The 19,062-nt window shown below is 40.4% G+C and overlaps 1 protein-coding gene across 1 annotated transcript in view; it reads right to left on the bottom strand.

Annotated features, from left to right (window-relative positions):
* Positions 1-18,345, bottom strand: part of Ythdf2 (YTH N6-methyladenosine RNA binding protein F2) — a 34,885-nt gene extending 16,540 nt beyond the window's left edge. Inside the window, exons 1-4 of the mRNA XM_027937387.2 lie at positions 18,112-18,345; positions 17,585-17,609; positions 16,934-17,013; positions 11,437-13,020 (exon numbers count right to left, since the gene is read on the bottom strand). Of these exons, the coding sequence (XP_027793188.1) occupies positions 11,437-13,020; positions 16,934-17,013; positions 17,585-17,609; positions 18,112-18,138 (1,716 nt within the window). The 5' untranslated portion in view covers positions 18,139-18,345. The remainder of the gene's footprint in view (positions 1-11,436; positions 13,021-16,933; positions 17,014-17,584; positions 17,610-18,111) is intronic.
* Positions 18,346-19,062: the final 717 nt, after the last annotated feature.

Below are 19,062 nucleotides of genomic sequence, written 5' to 3'. Positions count from 1 at the left end.
TTCTTCAAATCTAACTTCTCATTCCCATTATCTTGCTTCAGGTTTTTGCCTTTTTTCCTCACAGAACATCATTAATGTGTCTTAGTTACTCTGAACCACCTATTTACCTCTCTTCATTTTATGTATTATAGTAAGTTTCAACAAGCTGCTAACTTGAATTTCAACTTCCTTATCTATAAGTAAGTGATACTGCCTCCAAGGGGTGGAGGATTAAACAAAAACAATGAAAGTGCCTAGCAGGATGCCAAAGTCAATGTACAAGAAGTATTTCAATCTTCCCAGCTTCCAAACTGTCACTCCCTAATTAACTATCTCCTTTACAATCCAATTAAAACAAAAGCATATGAAAAAAATCCAAACCTTTCATATACTGGGCCTAAGAAACCTCTCCCATTTTAAATTTTAACACTTATCATTCTACGTCATATTAAACTTATCATTCCAAACATGTCACAAGTATTCATAAGACTATCTATAAGCTATTTATAAGACTATTTTTTTTTTCTTTTTTGGGTACTGATGAAACCCAGAGGTACTCTACCACTGAGCAACATTCCAAGCCACCCCCCCACCCCCACCCCCGCTTTTCTTTTGGTACCAGAGATTGAACTCAGAAGCACTGAACCACTGAACTACACATATCCCCAGCCCTATTTTGTATTTTATTTAGAGACAGGGTCTCACTGAGTTGCTTAGCACCTCGCTTTTGCTGAGGCTGGCTTTGAACTCACAATCCTCCTGCTTCAGCCTCCCCAGCTGCTGGGATTACACCATGCGCACCACCACACTCGGCTCTTAATTCAATCTTTTGAGTACCTTCTATTAAAATGGAAAATGATTTCCCAAATGCTGTAAGAGTAGTTCCCCAAATTACTATTATCATATATATATTTTTAGTACCAGGGATTAAATCTGGGACGCTTAACCACAGTGCCACATCCCCAACCATTTTTTTAAAATATATTTTTCTTAGTTATAGTTTGACAAAATACCTTTTTATTTTATTTACTATTATGTGGTGCTGAGGATCAAACCTGGCACCTCACATGGGCTAGGCTGAGGACCAAACCCAGCACCTACATGGGCTAGGCGAGGTTTCTACCACTGAGCCACAACCCCAGCCACCACCCCCCCCCTTTTTTTTTAACACTTTAGAGACAGGGTCTAAATGGCTTAGGGCCTCGCTAATCTGCTGCTGGGTCTGACTTTAAACTCTCAATCCTCCTGTCTCAGCCTCCAAAGCCACTGTGATTACAGATACACTTACACCTGACCATTACACCTGACCATTACTTTTTTTTTTTTTTTTTTTAAAGACAGGCCTTCTCAGGTATTGTGTCACACACACCCCTATAATCCCAGAAGACTGAGGTAGGAAGATCACAAATTCAAAGCCAGCCTCAGCAATTTAGCAAGACCCTATCTCAAAATTGAGGGGGGGGGGGCAAGAAGACCATGGATATAACTCTAGCTCAGTAGTAAAGCACTTGCCTAGCAAATTTTTGTTCAGAAAAAAATGTAATAATTACAGACTTAAATAATCTGCATTAATATTTTCTCCATCATGCACTCCACCTTTTTTTGGGGGGAGGGGGGGAATGTGCAGTACTGGGGATTGAACTCAAGGCCTCATAGGTAAGCACTTTACAACTGAGTTACATCCCGATATTCCCAGTCCTTTTCATTTTATTTGAGACAGGGTCTTGCAAAGCTACCCAAACTGGTCTCCAACTTGCCCTTCTCCTGCCTAAGCCTGCCTTTACTGGGATCACCCCCCACCTTGGTGAATATTTTTTCCTTTCTAATGCAATGATACTTAATTTTATGTAATTTAACTGTAAACTGAATATTACAAACTTATAATGTAATTTAACATACAGAAATGTATTAAACTCCTTTCAATACAATGTACTTAATTACAACTTATTTACTTATGACTATACTTTGAACCAGCTCCTAAGTTTTTTTTTTTTTTAAAGAGAGAGAGAGAGAGAATTTTTTTTAATATTTTTTTTTTTTTAGTTTTCGGCGGACACAACATCTTTGTATGTGGTGCTGAGGATCGAACCCGGGCCGCACGCATGCCAGGTGAGCGCGCTACCACTTGAGCCACATCCCCAGCCCTCCTAAGATTCTTGAAAGCTAAACAGCTAGCTTGCAACCATCCAATTCTAAAACATCACTGAAAACTTAGTCTAGCTAGCTATGAGATATTAAATAAATAACTTCTGATTCTCCTTCATCAGAAATCAGAGAATGATAGTATTACATAAAAAAAAAAAAAAAAAAAACTAAATTTCTGGTTCTGGTTTACTTAGTGGCAGGAATTAAATCAAGTGCCTTGTGCCATGTACTCTACCAGAACTACACCCCTAGTCCCAAAATAACTTTTGTGTGCACAATGTGCCCAGCACTGTGCTACTACCTGAGTGCTTTTTACTCTTATTATTACTTATTCTGCATGACCTCCTCTGTAAATCTTAACTTCCCCCCAAATTTATCACTCTCCTCTACAAAGTCAAAAATCTCTTCATTCTATTACAGCTCTTATGTCATATTTTATCCATTTCATTGGTCTTAATATTTGCCTGCTCCTAAGGCAAAGAGGATGCCTTGTTTATCTCTTCTATCCTAGCAATTAATACAAACACTTGTGGAAAGATGGATACAAAGGGCATGGTTCTACAAGATTCAAATTCAACATCATCTATTGTCTTGTAGTCTTTATTTAAGGAGGCTGCAGAGAAAACCATTTTATCCATCAAAAAAGAAAGATGATGAGGAAATCAAAGAATTTCCTCAACCCTTTTATCAGGGACACAAGTTTATCTACAAACCAGCAGCAGAGAGCCTCAGAATTTTACAAAAAATGCTCAGTTTACCATTCTAATTAAAACAGAAGCCCCCATAAGTATGTATAATTGCTACATATCATTTAAAAACAAAAATACAGAGCTGGGGTATGGTTCAGTGGTAGGACTCATGCTCATGTTTGATCCCTAACAATGTAAAAAACAAAAACACCAAATGAACAAACTATAAACATATGAAAAGAACAGGATGCCTACTCAATTTCTCAAGAGGCAATTTAAAACAGTGCTGGGATGTAATTCAGTGATAAAGCATTCCTGGGTTAAATCCCCAAGCACATGAATGAATGAATTAATTAATTAATTAATTAATTAATAAGACAGTGGAGGGGCTAGGAGTGGTGGCACACACCTGCAATCCTAGAATAGTTGGGAGGCCGAGGCAGGAGGATTGCAAGCTCGAGGTCAGCCTAAGCACTTAGTGAGGCCCTGTTTCAATAAATAAATAAAGGCTAAGGCTGTAGCTTAGTGGAAGAATGCCACTGGGTTCATTCCCCAGTGTTTGCAGAGAAAAAGTTTCTAGTAGAGACTAAAAAAGTTTCAATAGTTATGCTACAGAGGGGATTCATACATGAGGCAGTCCAGATCAGAAACCAAGAATGAACAAAGCTTAGCTGACTCAAGATGACAGGAAATTCATGAAGAGGAAAGGACAGTATTAAAAAGGTCTTTTTAATCTTATTTTTTTTATACCAGAGCCTAAAAACCCTGGAGCACTTAACCACTGAGCTGTGTCCCCAGGCTTTTTTTTTTTTTTTTTTTTGGTATCAAAGATTAAACTCAGGGGGCACTCAACCACTAAGCCACATCCCCAGCCCCTTTTAATATTTTATGAGAGTCTCACTGAGTTGTTTATTGCCTCATCATTGCTGAGGCTGGCTTTGAACTCGTAATCCTCCTGTCACAGCTTCCTGAGCCACTGGGATTACAGTTATGCGCCAATAGCACCCCACTGTCCCCAGGCCTTTTTGAGACAGTGTCTGAGTCCCTAAGGACCTTGCTAAATTGCTGAGGATGGCTTCAAACTTGTTATCTTCCTGCCTCAGATTTTGAGGCCTCTGGGATTACAGGCATGCGCCACCACACCAAGCTAAACAGGTCTTTTAAGAAGTTATCATTTCCACTGGGTGCAATGGCACATGCCTGTAATCCCAGTGGCTGGGAGGCTGAGGCAGGACAATCGCTTTCAAAGTCAGCCTTATCAAAAGTGAGGCGCTAAGCAACTCAGTGAAATCCTGTCTCTAAATAAAATACAAAATAGGGCTGGGGATATGGCTCAGTAGTCAAGTACCCACACCCCCCCCCCAAAAAAGTTATTGGTTCCTTTCTATAATTTCTGACCTAAGTAGGTATATTAAATATAGTAAAGAAATAAGGGCCTGAGGATTTAGTTCAAAGTTAGAGTGCTTGCCTACCATGTGTGAGGGCCTAGGGTTCAATCCCCAGCAGAACATGATGAAAGAAAAGATCAGTTGATGTCCAGTGAATTCAACTACAGATTTGGCATGTGCGTAATTTTTTAAGGCGTTCACTGTACAATTATTAATGAAAAAATGGTCATCTAAATTGCACTAAAGACTTGCTTATTAGAAAAATTTAAAGAGTAGGGTGTGGTGACCCACATACCTTAGGAGTTTGAGCTCAGTCAGTCTCCAGTGCTAGGGTGTAGCTCAGTGGTAAGAGTACGTGCCTAGTATGCAGGGGGCCCTGGGTTCAATCCCCAATATTGCAAAAACAAGTATCTATCCTATTCCCATCCTATCTTTTTTAACCAAAAACCCTGCCCTTCATAAGACATATTATTATGAGAAACAGACATTTATAAAACAATGTGGTAAGAAGTGTGTTGTGTATTCACTGAAGTTATTATTATATATTTATATATTCATGTTGGTTCACCTCTACTTCTACAAGCTTTCCTTGCCTTCCTGTAAAGGTTACATCTAGAAATTCCTCCATCCTGACTCAAATTATACTTTACTCCTGTCCTTCCCCCTCTAGTTTTTTCGTTAATTTTTTTAAAAAATATTGTTTTAGTTGGTAGTTGGACCCAATATCTTTATTTTATTTTTATGTGGTGCTGAGGATCGAACCCAGCACCCCACACGTGCTAGGTTAGCGCTCTACTGCTGAGCCACAACCCCAGCCCCATAGTTTTTTAAAAACCAACTCTGTACCTATCGACAGATTTCTGTATCAAACTAGCTGCATGAATATTTCATTCACCATCTTTTTTTCCTAATCTGACCTCCAAACTTTCCTTTGGTATACCCATTCCACAATGCCACAATTAAACTTGTTCTTAAACTATAAACTATTTTCTGTTCCAAGTATCATCTGTACACTGTTACAGATGTGGGTTGTTCTGCACCCATATTCACTCTTTACAAAACACCTGTAGCTATCAATAGTTGACACATTCTGAGGCCACTTCTAAGATTGTTCTATGACTAATTTACCTATACTCCATTCTGGGTTAGGCAACCAACCTCCTTCAAGCTTCCATACTGGCACTTCAGGTAAAATCTTAAAAAAAACAACTTTACATTTTGTACTATTATCCACCACTAATAACATAAGGTTCCCTGACAATACATTCTTCATTTCTCTGCAGTATCTAGGTCCCAGCAAAGATGTTCAAAGAAAAGTTAAATAGCTCCATCTTGTGTTTTATTAGACTGTTTAAGAATTAAATATATTTGAAATCACTCCCAAATCACCATTTTTAGGTCTTGAAAATAGGAATAATTCTAGGTCTTAAGGAAATTCTTCCATTTCCATTTAATAAAACATGACATTTTAAATACTATAAACTTCAAGCTGTTGCTGTCATAACCAAATTGCTTTTTCAGTCATTCAGAAAATAACTTACTTATATACCTAAGTCTAACGTTATGCTAGGAGGCTTTAACAGAAGTAGTCTCTACTACCTCCCTCTACTAGAGTACTTCCCTTATTCTTAACCTGTAGAGGGCTAGAAATATAAAACATAAATTAAATCAACTTCTGATGTTTCTAAAAAGCCATCACTAATGGACAGAATAAGTCTCTCTTGCTGGCAGACTATCCCAAAATTAGTCAAAAGAGCAGAGTGCGGTGGTCCACACCTATAATCCCAATGGCTTGGGAGACTAAGGCAGGAGGATTGCAAGTTCAAAGCCAGCCTCAGCAACTTAGCGAGACCCTGTCTCTAATAAAATATTTTTAAAAAAGGTCCAGGGATGTGGCTCAGTAGTTAAGCACCTCTGGGTTCAATCTCCAGTACCCAAAAAAAAAAAAAAGAATAGTCAAAAGAGAAGGTTTTGTACCAGGGATTTAAGCCAGGGGTGCTTAATCACTGAGTGACATAACCAGCCCTTTTTATTTTAAGACAGGGTCTTAACTTAGAGGTTTGCTAAATTGCTGATTGGTCTCCAAATTGTAATCCTCCTCTCTCAGCCTCCCAAATCACTGCATGACACGCAAAACATTCTTACTATTGTCTTCTGGATAATAGCTTCCCACCAATTTCCTCAACAACAACAAATTTGGTAAGAACAAAAAGACCCATATACCAATATATGACAGCCAAGACCTCCAAAAAGCATACACCCTTGGACCTAGCCTAAAAAAAAAATAATTTTAACACAGAAAGATACTCACTGTATTATTTTATCTGGAAAAGGTTATAAAGAAAAGCCCTGCACAGTGTATACCTGCAACTCCGGAAGTTGAGACAGGAGGATCAGGAGTTGAAAGCCAGCCTCAGCAATTTAGCAAGGCTCTGAACAACTTAGTGAGACCACGTATCAAAACAAAAAAAGAGCTGGTGATGCGGCTAAAGGGTTAAGTGCACCAAGGTTCAACCCCTCGTACCAAAAAAAAGTTATAAAAATTACAAAATATGAATTACTGGCATTCAACTATAGGGACTGGTAAATTACAGCAAATCTATGACAGGACACTATGAGGTCATCAAAAGTGATGTCACAAAATCATATTTAACAATTAAGAGAGGCTAGCATTGCTTAAAGTATGAGGCACTGGGTTTATTCTCAGCACAGCATATAAATAAGAGAACAAAGGTCCATCAATAACGTAAGAAAAAAAATTAGGAAAATGTTCTTTAAAAATACAGAAAAGCAGGTTACAAAACAGTTTCTGTGGTATACAATACCAAATAAATAACTATCAAAAATGTCACTGAAATTCACTGGAAATATCAAGCCACACAGATCCAATGCTTGAAGCCTCTATACCACTGAATTAGATTATATGACAAAATAAGTCAGTAATAATAGATTAAAATGGCTGTGGTTCTGACTGCTTCAGTTTGTTTTGGCAAAACACCAGTCCAATCATAGAATTAGTCCAGCCTAAGCAACTCAATCACAGAATTTTAGACAACTGTGACATCATCATCAGGATCAAGTTTAATTTCTTCACTACTTATGGTTGAGCTACTGTTCCTATTTGACATGAATACCTTTTTTGCACACTTGTAAATAATACAAAGGTGTACATACAAACACCCTATCTATGAGTTTAATGCCTCATTAAGCTAAGTTCCATTCTTATGAAATTTGTTCTTAGAAGCCTAATTAAAGAATCTAAGAACAGTTATGTAAGAATGTTAAGGATACTAGTAACCAATAAGAGAAGTAAGGCAATACTGAATGAAATGGTAACTGGGCTTAGAAGCAATCATAAGCACCTTCCTGAAACCCCAGCAGCTCTTCTTACAGAAAGTAAACTAAAATATAATCTGACATGAGTATAAAAAATTTAATTTTTTGTTTGGTGGTTTATTTACCAGCCCAAGAGCAATTGAGATATTCACTGATCAACAGTCTTTATTAAATGTTTTTGAAGAACTATTAATAACAGACCCATAAAAAAAACACCCCCAACAGTTCTTTTTTCCCCCTTGAACCCAGGCAGGGCACATGCTAAGGCAAACACTACCCCTGAACTACATCCCCAGGTCTAAGAATTAGTTATCTTTTAATAAAGACCTTAAACTTTTATTATTACAACTCTTCCAGAAAAACATTAAAAAGCTGGTCAATTCTAACATATGTCTACTTTTTGGGGGGGGGGGGGGGAGAGTGGGAGGTAAATGAAGATTGGATCCAGGAGTACTCTACTACTGAGCTTCATTCCCAGCACTTATTTTTTGAGTCAGGGTCTCACCAAGTTGCCCAGGCTGGCTTTGAACTTAGGATCCTCCTGCTTCAGCCTCCCAAACAGATGGGAACACAGGCATGTAACACTGAACTTGGTTGGCCCCATGCCTGTTTACAAAGTTCAATTATCATTCACTGAATCACTCTAGAGAATGTAATCCAAACACATCCTTATATCAACTAAGTAGACCTGACATATAGTCGATGTTTTACACCAAGAAACTGGAAATAATGTAATTTCAAGTTGAAAACAGAACTGAAATGCCTAAATACCATGATAGAATCCTATAAAAAGTTATAGCTTCAGAAGAGAAACCTGAAAGGCTCTTTTAAATATGACACCATTTATTGAATCAGGTTCCAACTTTGTTTGCAGTTCTGAAAATGACAGTTAAATAAAGTAAAATGATATTAAAATATATATATATATATCAACTAAGTAGCAAGGTCCAGCTACTCAGAAAGCTGAGGCAACCGCAAGTTTGAGGCCAGCCTGGGCAACTTAGCTGAACCATTTCAAGATAAAAAAGTGCTGGGGATGCATCTCAGTGTAGGGTTCCCCCCCAAGTTCAATCTCCAGTACCACAAAGTTAAAAAAAAAAAATATGGATTGGGGTTGCAGTTCAGTGGTAGAGTACTTGTGGTCCCTAAATCCAATTCCTAGTGCTGCAAAATTTTTAAATAAGAGTCAACATTAATTAACAGTACCCAAGTTTGTTTTTGGTGCCCCCCAAACTTCATTTTGAAACCCAGGTTTCCCCTTTGGGTCATAACACACAGAACTTACCTTTAACATCTATACTATGCATTCCTTTAAAAACAAATAAATAACACTATCCTCTTTGCCTTCCTGCTTTTAATAAGAGGTAGGACAAACCAAGCACAGTGGCACACTCCTGCATCCAGCGACTTGGGAGGCTGAGGCAGGAGTAATCATAAGTTTGAGGCCAGCCTAAGCAACTCAAGGAGACCCTGTCTCAAAATAGAAAATAAAGAGAGCTAGGGATGTAACTCAGTGGTAAAGCACCCCTGGGTTTAATCCAAAGAAGAAAAAAAAAAAAAAATAGTAAGACAGAAGTCTGCCAACAAGAAGTAAAGATTCCTAATATGAAATGGTATAATTTTCTTTTTTTTTTAATTTAATTGTTTTTTTTTTTTTTTTAAGTTTTAAGTGGATACAACCTATTTTTTTTAATATGGTGCTGAGGATCAAACCCAGTGCCTCATGCATACTAGGTGTGCACTCTACCACTGAGCCACATCCCAAGCCCCTGAAATGGTATAATTTTCAAGTGGTTAAACCAAGCATCTAAAAGGCTCTCATAGATGTTCATAATAATCTGCTATGCCACTACATGATACCTATGAAAATCATGACCTTCTATCTTCTTACCCTGTAGAAACAGGAGCCTGAGAAGATATCTTTAAAATCCTTCAGAATCAGTAAACTATCATTTTCTACAAGATTATATTTTTTTATGAGCTTTATAGTTATACATAGCAGATTTATCCTAACAAACCCATACTCGCATGGAATTCAATTTCAGTTCATGATTCCCACCTTACATTAACTTCTAAACTATTAAAACTTTGGGGTAAGAGCCAGGCACAGTAGTGCACACCTATAATCCCAGCAATTCAGGAGGCTAAAGCAGAATCTTCCAAGTTCAAGGGCAGCCTCAGCAACTCAACAAGATACTTTTTAATACTTATAGTGAGACCCTGTCTCAAAATAAAAAAACCACTTTGGGGTAAGAGAGGACTTCAAAGGACTATCAGACAATGTTTTTGCTATCAACTTTTCAATAACCTGGCACTCCATTACCAATGCTTTTAGTGTCATAACAAGTGTATCTCCATTTCTTATTCATCTGTTTATACTAGAAAGCAAGATGGCAACTATCCTTACTTTAGTTGAAAATTATGCACCTCCAAATAATATCTACCAAAGAGCCCTTCACCCATTGCTCAAGGGAATTATAATCTTGAGGCATGAGGCCTCAGATCCTATACCTTATACAAGATCCGTATGAATTCATACAAATTTAAAGAAAATACTTTTACATGAGCTTAGTAAATTTTTTTTTTAATATCTAAAGTTAACCAACCCAGGACTCTCGAAGAAAAATGTTCTCTTTTGTCCATAATCTTTTCATCTTTTTTCTTCCATTTAAGAGTATCTATGTGGGGGCTGGGATTGTGGCTTAGTGGTAGAGCACTGAGCCTAGCATGTGCAAGGCCCTGGGTTCGATCCTCAGCACCACATAAAAATAAATAAATAAAATAAAGATACTGTTTCCAACTACAACCAAAAAATAAATATTAAAAAAAAAAAAGTAATCTATGTCGGTCATGGTGGCTCACAACTGTAATCCTAGGGAATAGTGAGTCTGAGGCAGGAGGATCACAAATTCAAGGACAGCCTCAGCAATTTAGTGAGATACTGTCTCAAAAATAAATGAGAAATGGCTGGGGATACGGCTCAGTGGTTAAGTGCCCCTGGGTTCAATCCCTGATTACCACCTCCTCCCCATGCAAAAAGGCTAAGTACTAGATAATATCCAATCTGCCCAACCAGTATTTGTTTGTTTAATCATGGTCCCAAAAGTTTACATGTACTCAGTAATACCCATAAAACAAGCATTACCAACTCTCTCAAATAAACACTTCAGTTTGGATTCATTCTCTATTCTGCCCAAGATTCCCACGTTACAGAGGAATCAGTAAAAAGTGATTCTTGGGATACAAAAAAAATGTCAGAAACAGGAGATGAGATTTTTCTGAATATCTATTTACCAAGTTTTATATAACAAAAAGTAGTTTCTATGGCTGCAGACGTGGCTCAGTGGTTGAGTACTTGCCTAGCACACGAAGCCCTGGGTTTGATCCCCAGCACTCTGGAGAGCAGAGATTACACTGAAGATCACAAAGAACAGAACAAGAAAGTTCTGAAAAACACTGCCAACTGTCACAGGAAAGCCAGAAGATTTCAGGGGTTGGTAACACACCAATTCTTAAAAATAACCACAAAACCCCACCAAGCCAAAAATTAATTCCAATGGAGAACTTCCATATTTTTCTCTCCCATATTACAACCTTAATATCTTTCTCCTTTAATTTCCATCATTCTATCACTTCAATTATTCCCTTTGCATTTCACCTTTCTGCATCAAACAAGTACAATTTCTTGGCAGTTTAAGTCCATATTTGTCTCCCATGAATGTTCTCACCTTCCTTCACACTAGGATTCAAATATTAAGACCAATTATACTTCCATAAAGCCTTGAACTGTTAAGTGATGTTATTTACAGAGCTTTTATTAGCATTCACTATAATACCTCTCCCGTTCTCTCTAGTCCCTCCTCCTTCCTTAAAAATCTTAAGAATGGTAAGCTGGTTACCTTTTTAACACTTTCTTCTTCCTCTTGGCGTTTCTCATAGTGTGAGAAGTCATCGAAAATGGAAGTGGTGTGCTTGTAGCTGGCTATGATTTTCAACACCTGCTTTGCCTTTTCCAGAGGCACTTCCTGAGTGTCTCTAGAGTTGGTCACTGGTTTATTCTCGTTGTTCTCTAGACGAATGTGTCGCAGTTGACTATTGGGAACGTCCTTCACAAAAATCCATCTGACATCAAAACGACCCTTCCATTTGTCCTGGGACCACACGCCTGCACATGTGTTGTAGTCCACAGCAGATTTCATTTCTGCAACGCCACAGAAGTGTCCACTGCCGTTGACACTGAAAAGTAAGTAAACGGGGCCTTTCCCGTTCATGGAACGATAAGCAGCATCCAGTCTCTTGTTACCATGCTCTGTGCTGCACCAGATATTATACTTAATGGAACGGTGGATATCGTCCTCAGAGTAGCTTTTAATGATGAAAACCCGGCCATGTTTCAGATTCCAGTCAAAATCCTTGGGGTTATAATTATTAATGGACCGCAGCTTCTCCAACACTGGGTGAGGTTCGGAAGGAGTAGATCCAGAGCCAGTCTGAGACTGTCCTACTCCATTACCATCCACCCCATTATGACCAAACCCTGTGCCACGGTTCCGAGGTGCTACCCAGCGGGTTGGCTGAGCTGCCTGTTGCTGGACTGAGATTTGGGCAGGCTGTGGTGGAGGTGGAGGCAATGGCTGTGTCTGTTGCCCTACTGATGCCTGAGCCACTGGTGGGCTATTGTTAGCCTGCTGACCTACAGGCTGGGGAGACCCCTGGGTTGGCTGACCTATATTCTGAACCAAAGCCTGTGAGGGGGCTTTTGCCACAGGACCCTTGTTATCCCAAGTTCCAATATCCATGTTATGCTTTATTGGGGGTGGTGGAAGACTTGACCCTGCAATACCATTCTTGGTCTTCAGCTTGGGTTGTTGTTTTGCAGGCTTGCTAGCAATATCAGCCCAAGATGCTGGTTTTGGAGGAGCAATGGTAGCCGGAGGCAAACTATTGGAAGCCACGATGTTACTAGTAATTGACCCACTACCAACAGCAGAACCTACAACTTTTGGAACACTGCTTGCAACTTCTGTGCTACCCAGCTTCAGAGCTGCCATCCCTTGGTCTATAGTATTCATGCCAGGAGCCTTATTGAGGGTCTCATTGGCAAAAGCTGACTGTCCATCAATCATGGCTCCACCTAAGGAGCTAGGTGCATAAGCATAATTGCTACTATATCCAGAGCTCTGAGTAGACTGTCCCTGAGAACTGTTATTTCCCCATGCTGAGAAGTCGATCCCACTAGGAAAAAAATTAAAACCATGCTGACCAAGAAATGGAGTGCTACCTAGGGCTCCTGGCTGCCCAAACATTGCATCTGGTAGGAAGTGGGGCTCTCCGTTGCTCAGCTGTCCATAAGAAGTTAGATAGGGCATGGCTGTGTCACCCCCCGTAGACCAAGCAGCTTCACCCAAAGAATAGGAGAAGCCAATGGAGGGGCTGTAGTAACTGGGTAAGTAGGAGTCTGACATAGCAGTATATGCATTATTCTGTGGAAGAAAGAAAGAGGCAAATCAATCAAAAAAATAACAGGACATTTTCTCCCCCATTAATCAAGTATTTCAGCCAAATCTACCATTAAAAAACAGGAGAACAGCACATTCAATAATCTCTTTCTGTAAACTCACTGGTGTCCTTGTATTCTAAGGAATTTTGGTACGTTAAGTGAAATGTTTAAGCATTATGATTAAGCTGATATGTAAAATAAATATGAACCTTAACTTTAATACATTCAGGAAAAAAACACCTAGTTCATCAAAAGTATGTCTTGCTCTATGTTAATTGATTTTAATAAAAGTTTCAGTCCAACACTTATCAATTTAGAAAGAGAAAAAAAACTATCAGAGGGAGGGGAGGAGAGGAACCACTGAGGAGTAAAATAAAACAAATTATATTCCATGCATATATGATTATGTCAAAACAAACTCCTCTATTCCGTATAACTATAATGCATTAATAAGACAATTAAAAAATAATAATTATCTTTGGATTTAAGGAGTGGGACTTTTGGAAAAGCAGGAGTATTTATGTTTCCTACCAAAACCAGATTAATAGGTCCATGTGCGGGGGGTGGGGGGACTGGGAATTTTAAGATCTAACACAAGCATCAATCATAAAATTTTGTGCTACCCTCTTGGAAAACCATCTAGGAATGTCAAAAAATGCCCTATTATTATAACCTGGAAAGAAAATGTTCAGCGGCTTCCAGAGGACTTAAAATGAGAAAACTTTTATTTCACCTATAAAATCAAAGATCTGTAACTTGAGATGCACAATTTTCTATTAGAAATAGGAAAAGTATAATTAAAGACAACATACATCCACACTCCTTTAAAAAAAAATAAGTAGTCAAAATATGAATTCATGTACAATTAATCTTCATATTAGGATATAAATTTTATTACAAAAACCTCAATCACTAGATCTTTAGTTTGTGCCTAACAGAATTTTTAAATAAATCTTAAGAGCTTACAGAATACCCCTTAAGTGAAAAGCCAGAAGTATGTATACCTTGACATAGATAAAAATCACCTAACTCCAATAGTTCTGATAATTTAAGGATTCATTAACTCGTCAATTGAATCTTATAAATAAGAGTCTAAGATAAACGTATCTACCTAAGCTTGTATTACCAAGGTCAATAATACTCTTTAGCCATAAAAAACGCATCTCTTCAATATTAAAAATTTTCAGGGCTAGGGTTGTGGCTCAGTGGCAGAGCACTTGCATCGCACATATGAGACACTGGGTTTGATCCTCAGCACCACATAAAAATAAACAAAATAGGGGCTGGGGATGTGGCTCAAGTAGTAGCCATTCGCCTAGCACGCATGAGACCCTGGGTTCGATTCTCAGCACCACATAAAAATATTGTGTCCACCTAAAACTAAAAAATAAATATTTAAATAAATAAATAAACAAAATAAAGATACTGTGTCCATGTATAACTAATGTTTTTTAAAAAATTCAACTAATGGGATATGATAAAATGGCTGCATTTTCCTTGGCCAATTAAATTTGTCATTAAAGACAAAGTTAGGGGCTGGGGATGTGGCTCAAGAGGTAGCGTGCTCGCCTGGCATGCTTGCGGCCCAGGTTCGATCCTCAGCACCACATACAAACAAAGATGTTGTGTCCGCCGAAAATTAAAAAATATTTAAAAAAAAAAAGACAAAGTTAAAACTTTCCACACATTTCCTCTCAAATTTAAAAATTCTCCAAGACAGTGTTAAAATTTTAACACAGACCCAAATCCATTACGTATAAGAAACCTATACTCAGGAGGCTGAGGCAAGAGAATTCCAAGTTCAAGGCCCACCTAGGCAATTTAGCAAGACTGTCTCAAAATAAAAAATAAAAGGGGCAGGACATAAAAAATAAATAAAGTTGTAAATGAATTAACATGTATGAAGCCCTGGGTTTCAGCCCCATGCCAAAAGAAGTACACAAAATTATTCTTGATAAACTACAAAAAAAAAAAAAATCTTTCTTCATCTATTCATTCAACATTTCTATTTCTCCCCCGTTTTTTAAAAAACGGGCATTTAAGCTTTGACTTAAAGAAAACTTAAATGCACTTAATATCAGAGATTATGCCAAACTATAGCTGAATGCCTACAACTGAATTGGCAGGTTCCTATGTGCCCCTGAGCTCCAAAAATCTGAATTATGCAATGTTTTACAAGAATTACCTCAAATTATGTTTCTAAATGTTCCCACTCTCCCTGTTATAATGATTATATAAGTAAACTACTTCAATATCAGGAATCTATTAGTTCATTCCTCTACTTCCTTCCCTATTTTTCCTGATTAACTGGATGCCTTTTCTGAAATTTTTTCCAATCACTTAGGTGGTTTTATTTTGTTGCAACACTAGGGATCAAACCCAAGGTCTCATGCATGCCAGCCACTGAACCAGTTTCCTAGCCCTACTTAGGTGACTTCTATACTTCCAATGCAAAAAATCTTCGAGGAAATCTAAAAGCTTTATGTATGTAAGTATCAGGTCCAAATATGGCTCCGTACTAACACATCAAATTATTGAACACTACCAATTGCATTTCATACAGCATATGTTCAGAATTTATACAAATGTTCCATGAACTTCTTGATCTTTTACAATCTTAGAAGAGATCTTGACTTTTCTCCTTTTGATCTATTAATCTGAAGTTATATTAGCTAAAATTTTCTGAGTCCCTCTGGGACCTGAAATAGTAATACAAAAGAACTATTGAATCAAACAAGTTTCTACATGCACAGGTCATATTAACAGTATGTGAATAGACATGCAACTAATCTTCGCATTACAAGGCTTTACACTGCAAAAACTTAAATCATTTTTGGGGAATGGGGGTTGTGGTGGTACAGAGGATAATACAGGCATAATTCTATTTTTTATTTTTTTCATAGTTGTAGATGGACAGCATGCCTTTATTTTACTTGTTTATTATGTGGTGTTAGGGATCGAACTTGAGCCTCACAAATGCTAAACAAGTGCTCTGCCACTGAGCTACAGCCCCAGCCCCAGGCACAACTCTTGCACAAGCCCTCTACAACTGAGCTAGCTCTTTACTCAATCATTCTTAGTCTGACGTTAGTTTATGCTAAGCAGCACTTTATTTCATAAATCCTACAGCTCCCTTCAGTGAGAAATGAAAGGTACACCAAGTCTGTCTCTGTAGATGTTAAGTATATCTCAAAATACCAAGAATCTGCAAATGCAGCTCAGTGGTAGAGCACTCGCTGAGCATATGCAAGGCCCTGAGTTCCTCAGTACCCCATGCCCACCCCCAAAAAATAAGTATTAAAATCCAAAATAGTTCTGATAAACTAAGAGCCCATTAACTAGAACTACAGAGAAAGAAAGCAGCCAGCTCTAAATGAAGTTGAGGTGATTTTGTTAGAATTATTCCCATGGGTAGAGGCAGTAGGTACCCAAGTTCAAGGCCAGCCTCAGAAACTTGGTGAGACCCTGTCTCAAAATAAAAAGGCCAGAGAAATGTACCTCAGTAGAAAAGGGCCCCTGGGTTCAATTCCTAGTACAAAAAAAAAAAAAAAATTCTAACACCATTATTAACCCAATTTTCCTAAAACAGTTTTCTGGAATTTTTCCAGAAAATTTAGCACTGACAAGTAGTCTCATGCTTTGCACTGGAAGACCAATTACTCTAACAGGTATTGCAGTTAGTATACAGTAAAATGTTACCAAAGTACTAGTCTCAGTACATTGTTTGCTGACAATACAGAGCTAGGAAACTTACAGACTAACATTTGTAACAACTGTTTTATAACACTAATAAGTATTAAGAAAGTGACTCTCCCCTCAAAATGATTGACAGGACAGAGAAAGACCAACATTATGCTACACCCTTTGATCAAATATGTAAATGGTCAATTACTCACGGGCCTTGCCTGTGGACTCAAGTAAGGTTCAAAATCATCATCATTTAATCCATCCTTTTGATGTACAGATCCATTTTGTACTAAAGAAAAAAACTGCAAATTAACAAGTGTAGCAATTCTACAATCTCCCTCCCAAGTCAGTCAAATATATCCTAGCCAGAGAAAAACATAACTAGTTCAGACAGCAAATAAGTTTGAACTTCAAAAGGATAAAGATGAGAGGGCCGAGGCAAGATTCCTGAGTGAAAACGCCTCCCTCCACCCAGCACAAGTTGATCTAAAAAGGTCATTTTATTGGCTCTTCTAGATTACAATTCCTTCCCGCTTCCCCTCCCCCATCACGTGTGAGTTACTTCCAGAAAGTGATCCACGAGGATGAAAAACAAAGGCCTTCTAAGACCTACAGGAAACTAAGGACCTGGGGCATTTCAAAACCAAATCCACCCCCACCCTGAATGAATTACTCCTTGTTAGCGAAAAAGCTGTTCGCCAGCTGCCAGAACCCTCAGAAAGGGTCAAACACTTAAGCGGGAGGCACCTGTGAACTAAGCGGCTTCCGAGAGGTCCCCTCCCCGGGGCGCTGTCCCGAGACCCCGCCCCCACCGCGGCGTCCCCCTCCCAGCCCGGGGCCACCGGCGGAGCGGGGCTTACCTTTGTTTCCTTGACCTTTGGGTCTCTGCGGACGAAGGGGACGTCGCGGAGCAGCAAGTTGTCCGGGAAAAAAAACGGAAAGGGAAAGACAAATGAAAGCAGGGCCCGAGAAGGGAATAAAGAAGCAGGCCTGAAGGGAGGCGTCAGGAATGGTGGTGAGGGGGAGGCTGAAAGCGGGAGGCGGGGAAAAGCGCTAGGCCGGCGCGGCCGCGGGAGAAAAAGCGGGGGACGCGCCAGCTGCGACGCGAGGGAGCCAGGGCTTCAAGGAAGGGGAAGGAAACGAGGAAGGAAAACCAGGCCCGATGAGGGGAGGGAGCGCGGAGCGGCCGGTGGGTTCCGAAGCCCGGGGAGAAGCGGGAAGAGCGGGCCAGGCGCGAGACGCTGGGCGCGGCCGGCCCGAGAGGCCCGAAACCCAGTCCGCGAGAAGCGCCGGCGCGGCTGGGCCAGACCGGGGGCGGCGGGCCCGGGCCTAGTCGGGCTCCGTCTCGCCTCACACAATGGCCGAGGCATGCGGGCTGGGCCTGTACCTGCTCCAAGAGGCTGCTGGCCGACATGGCTCTCGGATCCTCACGGGTGGCGACGGCAGCGGACTCTCCTCAGGGCGGCAGCGGCGGCGGATGAGCCCTGGCGGCGGGAGCAGGCGGCGCGGCGGCGGCTTTTGTCCCCGACACTCGGGAGCCTCGGCGGACGCAGCGGAGACACAGCGCGCGGCTCGGGCTCCGGCTCCGACTCGGCGACGCTCTAGCCCGAGAATTCAACGCCCGTCTCTATGCTTTTACGCGCGCGCCCGCCCCTCACAGCCGGAATAAGGGCGCCGAGCGGCGCGAGCGCTGACTCTCACATTCACTCACCCACGCGGAAGGGCCCGGCGCGAAGCACCCCGGGAAGGAAGAGGCTGGGCCGCAGCGCCCTCTGGTGGACTGGAGGAGCGGAAGCGGCCTCCCCACCCCCACCACCTCGGGACTGGGCCTAGGAGGATGCGGGCAACCAGGGTAGTGCCACGAGGTTTTGACTAACACCTGAAGAGAGGACCTTTAGCTTGAGGAAACCCACAATGGCCGGTTTCTCAATAAAAGAGCGGCAGTTGAAGCCCTCGAGACCTTAAATAAACCCGCTTCCCAACTACAAATGAAACCCCGCCCCCATTTTGGAGGGAACCTGAGAGCCCTCCTCATTGAACGCGCCCCCCCCCCCGCCGCCGCCCCAGGGAAACTTAATGGAACCTGGCTTGGAGGGACATCAAGCACCCATCTCTCTCAGGAATATGTCATCCCCTGTTAGACTGCAAAAAAAGTACCCAAGAGAGCGATACAGCCCCCCCACACACACACACACACAAAAAGCCCTGCTCCCTCACCCCCCCCACAAAATAGAGTAGTCACATCTTGGCATTAGGGGATTCCCTTTTCAGAGAAATCGCTGACCCCAAAATCTGTTAAGTTTATTTCCAGGAAAAAATACACCTCACACATCACATT

Source organism: Marmota flaviventris, chromosome 10 (assembly GCF_047511675.1).
Source record: "Marmota flaviventris isolate mMarFla1 chromosome 10, mMarFla1.hap1, whole genome shotgun sequence".
NCBI classification, from domain to species: Eukaryota; Metazoa; Chordata; class Mammalia; order Rodentia; family Sciuridae; genus Marmota; species Marmota flaviventris.
This window is presented reverse-complemented; position numbering and strand designations above follow the sequence as displayed.